Source organism: Anguilla anguilla, chromosome 11 (assembly GCF_013347855.1).
Source record: "Anguilla anguilla isolate fAngAng1 chromosome 11, fAngAng1.pri, whole genome shotgun sequence".
Taxonomy (NCBI): domain Eukaryota; kingdom Metazoa; phylum Chordata; class Actinopteri; order Anguilliformes; family Anguillidae; genus Anguilla; species Anguilla anguilla.
Genome location: NC_049211.1, coordinates 9986745 through 9998212, shown reverse-complemented (window position 1 = coordinate 9998212; position 11468 = coordinate 9986745). Strand labels below are relative to the sequence as shown.

Genomic DNA, 11468 nt, shown 5'->3' with positions numbered 1-11468 from the left:
TTTCTCTCAAGTATCACTCAGTATCTCAGGAAACAATCATCTTGAAGTAGTCTCCGAGCTATGATGACCCGAATATGGTAAATTGCTTAATTAGGATTTTTTTAAAAGCCCTCATTAATAATTTAAGGTTTTGTCCGTTGTACATTTCCAAGACTAATTAACTAGTCCCAAAGAGTGGTCCTCTCCTCCTAAACTCGTTTATGGTTGATATTTTCTCAGGTCTCCGTGACGCAATCCACCACAGATATAAAAGCGCACCTGCTGACGATGCCCTACCAAAGGAGAGGGACGAGAATTTAATAGGACCACACAGCCGACAGGTCTCCTCCACGCTGAGCATAAAGCTGAAAACGAACCATCCCCCTTCAATTATGATATCAAACATCACTATTTACTGCATCTCGTCATTGCTGTTTTTAAACCTGGTTGGGGGCAAACCAGTGTCCAGCTTGCAGGTAAGTTTAGCCTGCATTAAAATAATACGAACCTGTTATAATACCCTTATAGTGTAGTTATACCACGAGTCTTTCATCTTAGATTGAATTTACAGTAAATGCTAATTTAACTTATAAAACAGGACGCAAGACAAAGTTGCACACGAGGATCACCATTTTGATGTTTTCATTTTATGGCATAGGCTATTGTATTTAAATATTGTTATATTCCTTCTACAACTAAAATTTTGGAATTAGATAGAAAAAGGCTTTAAAGTACTGTAGACTTTAAACCACATATGGAAGTTTTTTTCCCACTCCTAAAGTGCAGAAATCCATTCAATGAGAGGCGTCTTGCATTGTTAATTACAAATTAGGCTATTTCAATTAATCCGTTTGCTATTACTCTGCCAGAGTCTCAAGGAGCTCCTGGAGGAAGAGAGCAATGCGCCCTATCTCGACTCGGAAGAGGCTGAAGTACAAGGGAAAGAAATGAACGCAGAGAACGCAGCCTTCACCAAGGCGTCCTTGCATTCCTGGGACCCTAATTCGAGAGATGCCGCGCTCTCTTCAAAGGAGAACGCACTTGTACGCCTGCTGGATGACATTCTGTCATCTTCCAAGCGGTCCTGGAGCAGATTCAAGAAAGGAGGTCTACGAAGCTGCTTTGGCGTCCGACTCGAAAGGATTGGTTCATTTAGCGGACTAGGCTGTTAAATGGTAGGTGCGCTGTGTTTGGCGCAGTATTCTACCGACAGAGCGGCGAAACTGATTAGAGTCGTATACTTACTAATGTAACCTTGAATCAGAATGTAAGAAATGAGCAAAAACTGTTTCGAGACGATGATCGAAGTATTTTATTTAATTCGTTGTTTTAGATCATTGGGAATATCACATGTAGTAACGCACACCTGATGCAGCTATTGTAACTCTATGAGGAGTAAAGCAATTTATGGTGGATAAAATGTAATCAATAAACTTTCCACTGTTTCCTCAGGTATGACGGAACTTGATGAGTGCGCATGAATCTCCCCTTACTTGAACTCTTCGGATAGGACGTACCTCTTCAACCCAGAAAGAACTGCATACACGTTTACAATAGTATTTATGATATTATTTATTGAAGATATATTTTGTGTTTTTGCTGTCTAATGGAAACTGTTTAAACATAAATATACATATTTTCAAATAGACGTTTGACTGTTCTGTATATTGGTGTTTTATTGTATAAAGTATTTAAACATATAATAGTATCATATTGGAGCGAAATAAATATTTTGCATAGTAAGTGGGTGGTGGCGTGTTTTAATCGTACTGTTTATTCTCTATAATTGGACACTATAGTCGGTCAGAATCACTGATACTTAAATCAGATATTATAAGATGGTCTGCCAAATACACTTTGTGAAAAATGGCCTTTAACGGGACATGAATTGATAGACTTCACGGAAATAGTTGTCACATACACCCCTCCCTCAACCTTGGTTTAAAAAAAAAAAATTCGATTACTGTACTGTTGGTGATTTAATGCGCCTGTGCAGAATTCGATATAATGTTTCCGTGCATCCTGGTGCTCAGCGTACTACTAATAATAGGGGTTCTATTTGTGCGCTCTATAGAACAGTAACGTCTCCCCCCCTCATATATGTATCTATCCTGGAATCTTCAGAAAGTATTTTTGATATGGTCAGATCGTAGTGTCGAGAGAACGGCTTCTCCCTGCATTATGCGTTTTACACCAAGAATGAGGTTCACTGCCTGTGCCCAAGCCTTTTGCTGGCAAAATGTCATTTGGCACGTGAGACATGTGGTCGTTGGCCAATTACCATCATACACAATCTTGTCAGCCTCGTCATCGTTCTCATGGTCTACAGCCCCCCAACTCCCAACCCCCCCCCCCCCCCCCCCCCCCGCCGAACATTCTTCATCATCCTTCTCCTCCTCATCATCATCGTCATTATCATTATGATCATCAGTATCATCATCACCACCACGAGGGTTCTGTAATCAATAGCCCACTTATTTTCAATCAAAGTTGGCAAAGCTCTCCCAAGCCTCCAATAGGCAAGCTCTCTGCGGCACGGAACTCTGTCTGGTCCAAGTATTATCTTAAAAGGTAGTGCGCTCAGAGCAGAGACCGGCGCTCGTATCAGTACAGAGGCGACAGAATGTCAAGATGAGTTCTGTCATTACACGGCGTGAAAGATATGGACCGGTCGGCGCATATATAGAAGGAGTTCACACTCACTGGCTCACTAAGATCTCAACGGCGTATCACGTATAAACTTGAAAGACCCTATAGACTTAACAGGATCTTCACAGAATGGCAAAGTCTGGCATTTACTTGGGATGTTTTATACTGATCCTAATACAAAATATGGTGGCGGCAAATCCTTTGTTCAACAGGAACAATGTCCAGGATCTGGAAAATCTAAAGGTAAGACACACGCGCTGGGATGAAATCCAAAAGGAAATGAGGTTTATACCGCAGCAATTACGAGTAACGCAGTCGTTTACATTAGTAGACGACATTAAGCAGGAAAGCTTACATATTTTTAACATTACGCATGTACACAACAGGGAATTTATTGTAGTTTTTAGAACATTATTCAAGGGTGTCCCATCTGATTATATTCTGGAATGTTTTTACTTCAAGCTCAGTTTCACAGTCACATATTTGATCTTGCTCTCTTTCATAACCACAACAGGAGCTCATCCACCAACTAGAAGAGAGGGTGGCAGTCAACGAGGAGCCCGAAGTTTACCCAGAATCTGAAGACATGAAAATGGATGCGGAGGAAGAAGACGCCGGAATTTCACCCGGAGCTCTCCGTCAAAGTGAAGATAATCTACTCATGAACATCGTCGACAGAATTGCCCCAGAAAGTCCCTTGAGGTCACGGTTCCGGGACCTGGCTGGCTTGGCTAAAACGGCCAAGTCCTTCAACAGCTGTTTTGGTACCAGGATGGACAGAATTGGCTCGTGGAGTGGACTTGGATGCAACAGTTTGAAAAATGGTAACCGTCAACGTCATTTCACGTATACACAATGTATATTTCCTTTTGCACTGTGCCCTCAGCTACACAGTTAAATGTCCAATGTTAATTGAACTCTAACAGAGTAAATACGAGTTCAAGAGGCACCATATGCACTCTGTACGGGTTGATTTAACACTGAAGCGCACTTGGGCCGTCAAGAGACCGCTAAACAAACTAGCCTATAAGAAAATTTAACGGTCCCCAGTAACTTACACACAACAAGGACATGTAGGCTACTTCTTATTGGTGTATGACAGACATACAAATAAATTACGCTCGACGGTTTGATGCCTATATTCCGACCTTTAATCAATAGCCTATACTGCGTAGAATCGAACATATTAGCTAGTGATACTAATTACGCCTCTGTGAAGAATTTGATTGTCATTTGATTGTAATAACATTGCAGTCTTTAACATACAGCCTTATCCTCCTCCAGGTACCAAGAAGAAGATATTTGGGAATTGATCTCCAAACATGGAGATTACCGACCACGCTGACTACGGCTACCACGACTATACGACGACAGCAGTCCCTTTAAGTCCTTTATGCAGGAAAACGTAATGATAATTATAGTTTTCCAGTACATTGATGCAATTTAATGTTTTTTGTTTGTTTGTTTGTTGTTTTTTCTTCCCAAAAAGAGTTCCTGTCATTATTCCAGTTCATATGCATATTTCCAGTCACGTTCCCCTTCTTTACGCGGAAGACTTTTTAATTTCATGAGTTAATTTGTGCTGAGATTCTATCAGAAATGGACGTCTTCAAGATTGAATACCACAAAGCTGTGTATTTATTTGTGTCTTCCTGTGGGATAAAAAGCTTCCAAAGAAAGTGCTATTTTCCTTTGCCAATATTCGCTTTGAATGTTTGTACAGAATTGAAAGAGTCCACTTGTGTTCATTGTCTTATAGTTTTCTACTTTAAATTGTATATGTGTACTGAAATATTTATAATAAACTACTTTTAATCAACAGTTTGTCGCATTACTAAGTGATTTATAAACCAATAGTATTTCTGACATCACCATAAAGTGGAAGGATGTTATTATTTTGAGGTATATTCATGGTCCATTTGTGAAAAATAAACACTGCAATTTATGGGTTAGGGATACTGAAGATAGGGTCATACCACACACAAAATTAGGCGTATACAAGTACATTAATTCAGGCTATTTCGGTGTGATATTTAAATACTGAATTATTTCCACACAAAACGCACGAGATCTCCTAGTCATTAACCACAAATTATTCCCCCTATATCATGAATTAAAGAAAAACAACCAATATTTACATGCCACAATTTTCATGTATTTTGTTTTAGATTTCATGTGATCTCTATATAGGCCCTAGCCTTCACACTTAATATGTAAACATGCATAAACAACTTTGACAAAGATTATGAAGTCGCAGTGAGGAAGTTTTGATGGATGAGTTTTTCGGTTCTGGCCGAGTCAATGCCTTGGTTTTCTTTTCTACGTGTATGTATCTTCCCTGATATAAAATAGCACGAGTGGAGGAAAAAAACCATTATATATTATTCCCGCGGGGCAATTCGATTCATTTCCCTTCGTAAATACTGCACGTAGGTCTAACCTTAAATGGCAGTTCAATAGTTATTTCAAGTTCTTATTCACTTCTGAATGTTCAATGGAAGATACTATTTTTAAGCCCTCAATTTAATTAGAACTAGCCATTCACTCTGAATACATTTGCTTAACCGTCTCAGCTTGTGCCATGTGATGCCATCTTTCTTAGCATGAATATGTATTGTTTTTAAACCTGTCCGAAACAAATTTCCCTTGGTGGGACAATAAAGTTATAAACTTGACTTAACTTTTTTTCTCTCAGCAAACGCCTGCATTTATTTTCAAAGCAAAGTTAAAAACTAATATTTTTTTATTCCAGTTCTCCACATCAATTGTCATAAAATGCTCATAATATAGACAGTCAATTCAACTGACAGTCTGTTCAGTCAGAAATAATAAAACGTTTGATCTCATACTCGAAGCTCAATTAAGTGATCTTGCCTTAACCGATTTTGGAAGACAAACGTCATGATGAGGCATGCAAATGAGTTGACTCTGAGAATATATAACTGATGAAATATCTTTTTTACATATCTCAGTTTCAAGTTCCCCCGTCAATCACGCATTCTCTCTCTGTTATATGCCCAAATTCAGTATACGCCGGCAGGCGCAGTTAACATGAATCACCTTCCCAAACTGCAGCCCATTCCAAAGACTATACTGTTTCTAAACAAAGGGCTGAAACGACACTGGCCCAGATGCGTTGCATATATGATAAAACAAAACTTAAAAAGGAATCACTTCCGACAGCTTGCTTTATCAAAATCAGGTGACGGTATGCAACTCAAATTCCCAGCATAGCCAACCGTGTCAGAGTTAAACGTTTAAAAGGCCTAGTCCTCAGCGCTTAGACAGAGACAAAGAGCCAACGAGAAGAGAAGACAATCACGAGAACTTCAGAGAAGCAAATATATATACTTTTTACAGTAGCCTACAGTCATCTATCAAGAAGGAGTTAAGATGCAGCCAGTAAACATCTCCATGTTCTGTTTTATGCTGTTTCTCAATGTACAGCTTTTCAGCGCATATCCTGCGTACAGCGACAAATGGACCAACGATGACATGGATGTCTTAAAGGTAGGCAAACCACTTTGTGTGAAATAATGAGGACACACTGGAAAGCAAGAAGTCCCTATATCTAAAATATATTGTATACGACAATGGCTGTTCCGTTATCTAACATAGGCCTGGGAATATGGACATAGAATGAACACAATAACAGTCGTAAAATTAAGTAGTCAGTCTGTATAAATTAGTCCAAATTGTTTTTTTTTTCAAACTTTCATTACAGGTGCTGCTTCAGCGACTGGAGGACTCCATTCTTGAACCAAGAGAGGTCACGCCATATCAGGCCGAGATGTCGGAAAGAACGCACTTCGAGAACATTTCTACAAAGGAAAGCAGCGAGCAACCTCAAGAGAAAATCGACCAAGCCAAAGAGTTTCTTTCGGCCAAGGATTTGAAAGCTGTCCGTGGCGACTCGTCATCAAAGAGATATTCAGGGTGCTTTGGTCGGAAAATGGACAGGATCGGTTCCATGAGCAGTCTGGGATGCAAGACTGTGAGCAAACGTAGTAAGTCTGCAATTCAACATTTATGATCACGATGAAGGCCCCGTTGCGGATAGACAAGTGCTCCCTATTATCTAGAATAAGTTCTAACCATATACACGAAGTTTTGTTGGATAAAAAGCTTTAATTGATTGCATATTCAAGTAGACTACGATATCTTTCGACAGCAACAAGCCGGGGAATGTAAAATTATAATCATAGCGATATTTTCTGTCTTTCATCATCATCAGATTATGTCGTTTACGCTCTGCAATTCCGGAACAATGCTTATGCGGAAGTTTTTTTTTTTTATTGTTGAATGATTACGTTTCGCTTTGAGAAACGAAAGCAGAATATTTTAGGCATCATGCTAATTTCATTCTCTCTGTGTTTTCAGATTGAAAAGGGGATGAAGTCTTACACGGTGGACACCTGAGACTGCCGAGTCATTACAAACCTGAAGTTTTAAACTTGATATTTATTTATGTGTATTTATTCCTAAATATTTATTAAACTTTATTTATGGCATACTTTTGTATTTTCAATGAAACATCAAAAGTGATTTATACCTGACCGTATCTGTGTTGTAATTCAAACAATTAAAACTGATATTTGAGCAAACATTGCTTGCATTCCGGATTATTCTGTGCTGTATTACAAAACTACATCAAAAAAAAAAAAAAAAATAAAAAAAAAGTTATTTGAAGGGTTTGGTTCATAAACGACCAAAGGGTAGATGTCTTCCACTGCATTCATGACATTAATGGAGACTGAAACGCTGTAATAAAAAAAAAATATATATTGCAATATTATAAAATGAAAAAAGGATGAATTAGTAACGAACTAGTTACAATGTTATTACTTGTTTCTTTGAATTCTCTGACGAAAAGACGAAAATATACATACACTTTTCCTGCTAGTCGTTATTAGTCAACTAACTTTCCGAGCTTTGCATGAAAAGAGTGCTAAATGAATAAATAGACAAATAAATGTACAGGATACTTGTCCAGCGTGCAAATATAAAACGTGAGCCTGCGCACTAGGCCTACTTAGCCTACTCACAACTGAGTGAAAGAGCAAGCCCCCTCAGCACCTTGGAGAGCGACAGCGCGAGAGAGTGCGCAATGGCTAACAAAACGTATACTTTCATATTTACTTTCAGGATCGCGTGTCATAGCATATTGATTCGACTAAATATTAAGCTCATACTGTCAACTTTTCAATGGTACAAGTACTGGTTTAATCACAAATGTACTTTATTGAACAATAAACATAAATTTCAATAGCCTATTAGCATAAAGGATCGACACAGAAAAAAATCCTCCGGCTGGTTTAGTAAACAAAGGAAATAGAAACCGGATGAACGAACACTACACGAGTTAACATACAATATATATATTTTATTATTCAGTGTTATTATCAAGTATAACATGGTTTCCATCACATAGCCCTGAAGGATAACCATGCATTTGAATTCGAATCAAAGTTGAAGCACGGCTCGATTATGAACCGGGACTGAAATTCTTCTGCTACCGTTCCTTCTCCGCAGTCACGTGTCCTACATAAATCGCATTCCGTTATAAACGACCCTCCCTCCAGTTTGTCGCAAATCGGATGTCGGCCTTTGGCTGTATATCAGACTTTCAATGGTATTATAAGCACTAGAACTTTTGCGTAATTCGTTTCTGCGAACTGAATAACTTAAGGAATGAAGACATAGTTTAGTTTAGTTTAGTTTAATTTAGTTTATAAGGAAAATGGTAAGCAGTACATAATGCAGGGAGACGCAAAAACCCCAAAGGATCTCTTATTCATGGCATCTACCTAAATAGAAAAAATATTAAAAAGATAGAAAAACTAAGAGAAAATATTTTCTAAATAGAAAATATTGTTCACAATATTGCACAAAAAGCACAAAAAGACAACACAATAATAATAATAATAATAATAATAATAATAATAATAATAAAAGAAAGGCATAACCAGTGGAGCACGTACATGTTGATGTATATGAAGTGATGAAACAATACAAAGAAATAGAAAACAAAATTATAAACCAGAGATTAAATTATTTTGTAAACATTTACTCTAAGTTTTAAGGAGGATGAGATTTTCTTTAGCCTTATAAGAACTAGCATTCCATAATTTTGTAACCCTAAATCCTGTTGAAAATTGACCTCTGCTCTATCACATATGTAGGCCAAAGATAATGGAAGGGGAAGCTGTGAGCTACGAGATAACCCAGAACAGCGCAGCGGAAGAACTGCTTTTTAGGGTCACACATGAGCTTTTTCCAGTACGCTCACATCAGATTCTGCACGTCACACAACAGCATCTTAAACCCTGTGCGGTATATTTAGCGTAGAGGTGAGGTAACTGTGCCACGTCTGCGGCCATTCGGAGCTCGGCATGCGAGCCACGCCAGGTATGCGTGTCGTCGTGGTCGGTCGGGTTCCGGATGCCCCCCCGCACAACACATCTGAGCTCAAGCCTCAATACCGCCCCCTCTGTGATCAGCCCCCCCCCCCCCCGCTCCCCACACTGCCTCCTCACCACCCCCCCGCCGCCCACACTCCCTCCTCACCACCCCCCCGTCCCCCACACTCCCTCCTCACCCCCTCCCCCACCCCCCACCCCCGCTCCCCACACTCCCTCCTCACCACCCCCCGCCCCCCACACTCCCTCCTCACCCCCTCCCCCACGCCCCCCCCACCCCCACGCTCCCCACACTCCCTCCTCACCCCCTCCCCCACGCCCCCCCCCACCCCCCCGCTCCCTCCCCAGGCACGAGTAGGCACGGAGGACTCATCAGCACATGCACATCACTTCAGCCACTTGAAAGGAAATCTTCCATCGGCTTTATCTGAGGGAGGTGTCGGAATGCACCCCGGACAATTACCGAGACGATGAGCCGAGGACAGTAGACGGTTCCCCCCGGGGGGCCGGGCTATAAAAGACGGAGCGGAGGCGAGCAGGCACCCAGGAGGAAAAGGCATCGTCGGAGAAGAGCCAAGAAGACACAATCGTCATGAGGAAGATCATTCTCACCGGACTGCTCCTCGCGCTGCTCTGCCAGCAGGCGATGGTGGCGGCGCACGTGTTGAGCCGGCCCTACTCGGCCAACGACCTGGCCAGACTGAAGGTAAGGAAAGGCTTCTCTCGGTTCTGTCACGGCCAGAGGTTCGAGATGGCGGTCGGCGACCCGTGGTTTGCCGCCATCTCTACACGTGCTAAACAAAGTGCCTTTTATAGTGGCACTGTATTGTGGAATGATAATTCTGTATGCACATCCACAGTTGCTGTTGGACTTAACAGACCACCTGCAACTGAAGAAATTTAGCTTTAGGAAGTTCTTTAGAAAGTATTAGTTGAGGGTAAAACAGCAATACATCACCATGCAGTAAAATATCCAGTGTTGATTAGAATCTAACAATGTTAATTGAACTCTTAACAGTTGAATTAAGACTGTTAGAGCTGAATTAAGACTGGACATTTTACTGTGCAGGAATTTCCGCAGAGCAGCTCTTGGTTACAAGCTGTGGCCCGTAGGCACTAAAGCACAATATGTGGTATATTTGAGGTAAACCTGAACTTCAGGTTCAATGTCTCAAGTTTACGGAGTGAATTAAGCAGGAAAACTCTGTACAACTGACTAAGAAGCTCTTCCCACGCATAAATCAAATGAAAAAACGGGAAGGTAGCAAGAAGTGATGCGTATTGCAGAAGTAGCAAAACACAAAACCACTTCTATGCCCATAGGCTGAGCTAGATACTTGAGTGGGAGTACCTCAGATTAGATGATTGTACCCTTACAGTAAGGCTGCTTCAGTGGCTCAGAATGGAAGAGAAAGGGAAAGGCACTGGAAACGGTGAGCTAGCGTACGCTGATGGGGTTCCCGTCTCCCTCCTGCAGAGCTTGCTGGAGCAGTTTGAGGACACGCTGGCCAGAGAGGAGGTCGCGGACAACCCCGGGGATTACGAGGACGCCAAGCCGGAGGAGGCCGAGCAGGGTCAGCCCGGGCCGGAGTGGGACAGAGAGAGAGGAGGCCAGGGGCCCGCTTCGGACCTCAGGGGCCCGGGGGACGGCTATCAGGCCCAGAGGAGCCGGCTACAGGACCTCCTCATGTCCACGCGCAGCAAATCCAGCTCTCCCTGCTTCGGCGGCAAATTGGACCGGATTGGATCCTACAGCGGCTTGGGATGCAATTCCAGGAAAGGATAGTATTGCCCCGAAGGCACACGGCTACTGACACCAAAAAGACTGCTCTGTACCTACGCTGGCTTTAAACTAACGTTGACTTGCATGAGAGAGAAAAAAAAGGTTGTCTGGTGTGGTTTGCTACAGAATGTCAAAGGAGTAGATCAGATATGCACCCAGCTATTTCACACTAAGCAAAGCCCTCAGTGTACCTCGAGGTTATTCCAAATATCGAATATTTATTAAAAATGTTGGAGTTATGTAAAGAAAATGTACTGTCTCTTTCATGGATTTGTTTTCGCCCATGCTTCTCTTTCCATTTATGGTTAGGTGCGTTAAAAGTACAAACCTTGGAAGCACTTCACGATACAATGCTTTATATAAAACAAGTGTGGATTTGACTTTTAACAAGACCCGGTCAAAACCTAGTATATGACTAGACCATGTATGGGTGTGCAGATGTGTCGGTCTGAAGTATGGTGTAACACACTTCATCCAGCCAACCAATGGTGTAACTCATAACTTGGCCAACCAATGGTGTAACTTCACCACTCAGTCACTCAGTCACAGACATTCGCATTTATAGGGCTGGCCCCGCTGTTGTGGTCCAGCCAAAAAGAGAGATAGAAATAGAGAAGGCCCACAGTCGTGTAAAGTGA

General features: G+C 41.5%; 3 protein-coding genes across 3 annotated transcripts; all 3 read left to right on the top strand.

Annotated features, from left to right (window-relative positions):
* The first annotated feature begins 2671 nt into the window (after positions 1-2671).
* On the top strand, positions 2672-4447 carry LOC118207604 (ventricular natriuretic peptide). The gene is made up of 3 exons (XM_035381353.1): positions 2672-2871; positions 3143-3452; positions 3913-4447. The coding sequence occupies exons 1-3, from the start codon at positions 2758-2760 to the stop codon at positions 3939-3941; spliced, it is 453 nt and encodes a 150-aa protein (XP_035237244.1). The 5' UTR covers positions 2672-2757; the 3' UTR covers positions 3942-4447.
* A 1460-nt stretch (positions 4448-5907) lies between these two features.
* Positions 5908-7232, top strand: LOC118208458 (brain natriuretic peptide-like). Its single transcript, XM_035383163.1, has 3 exons — positions 5908-6138; positions 6353-6635; positions 7009-7232. The coding sequence occupies exons 1-3, from the start codon at positions 6022-6024 to the stop codon at positions 7011-7013; spliced, it is 405 nt and encodes a 134-aa protein (XP_035239054.1). The 5' UTR covers positions 5908-6021; the 3' UTR covers positions 7014-7232.
* A 2347-nt stretch (positions 7233-9579) lies between these two features.
* On the top strand, positions 9580-11075 carry LOC118208420 (natriuretic peptides A-like). Its single transcript, XM_035383076.1, has 2 exons — positions 9580-9753; positions 10525-11075. The coding sequence occupies exons 1-2, from the start codon at positions 9640-9642 to the stop codon at positions 10831-10833; spliced, it is 423 nt and encodes a 140-aa protein (XP_035238967.1). The 5' UTR covers positions 9580-9639; the 3' UTR covers positions 10834-11075.
* The last annotated feature ends 393 nt before the right edge of the window (positions 11076-11468 follow it).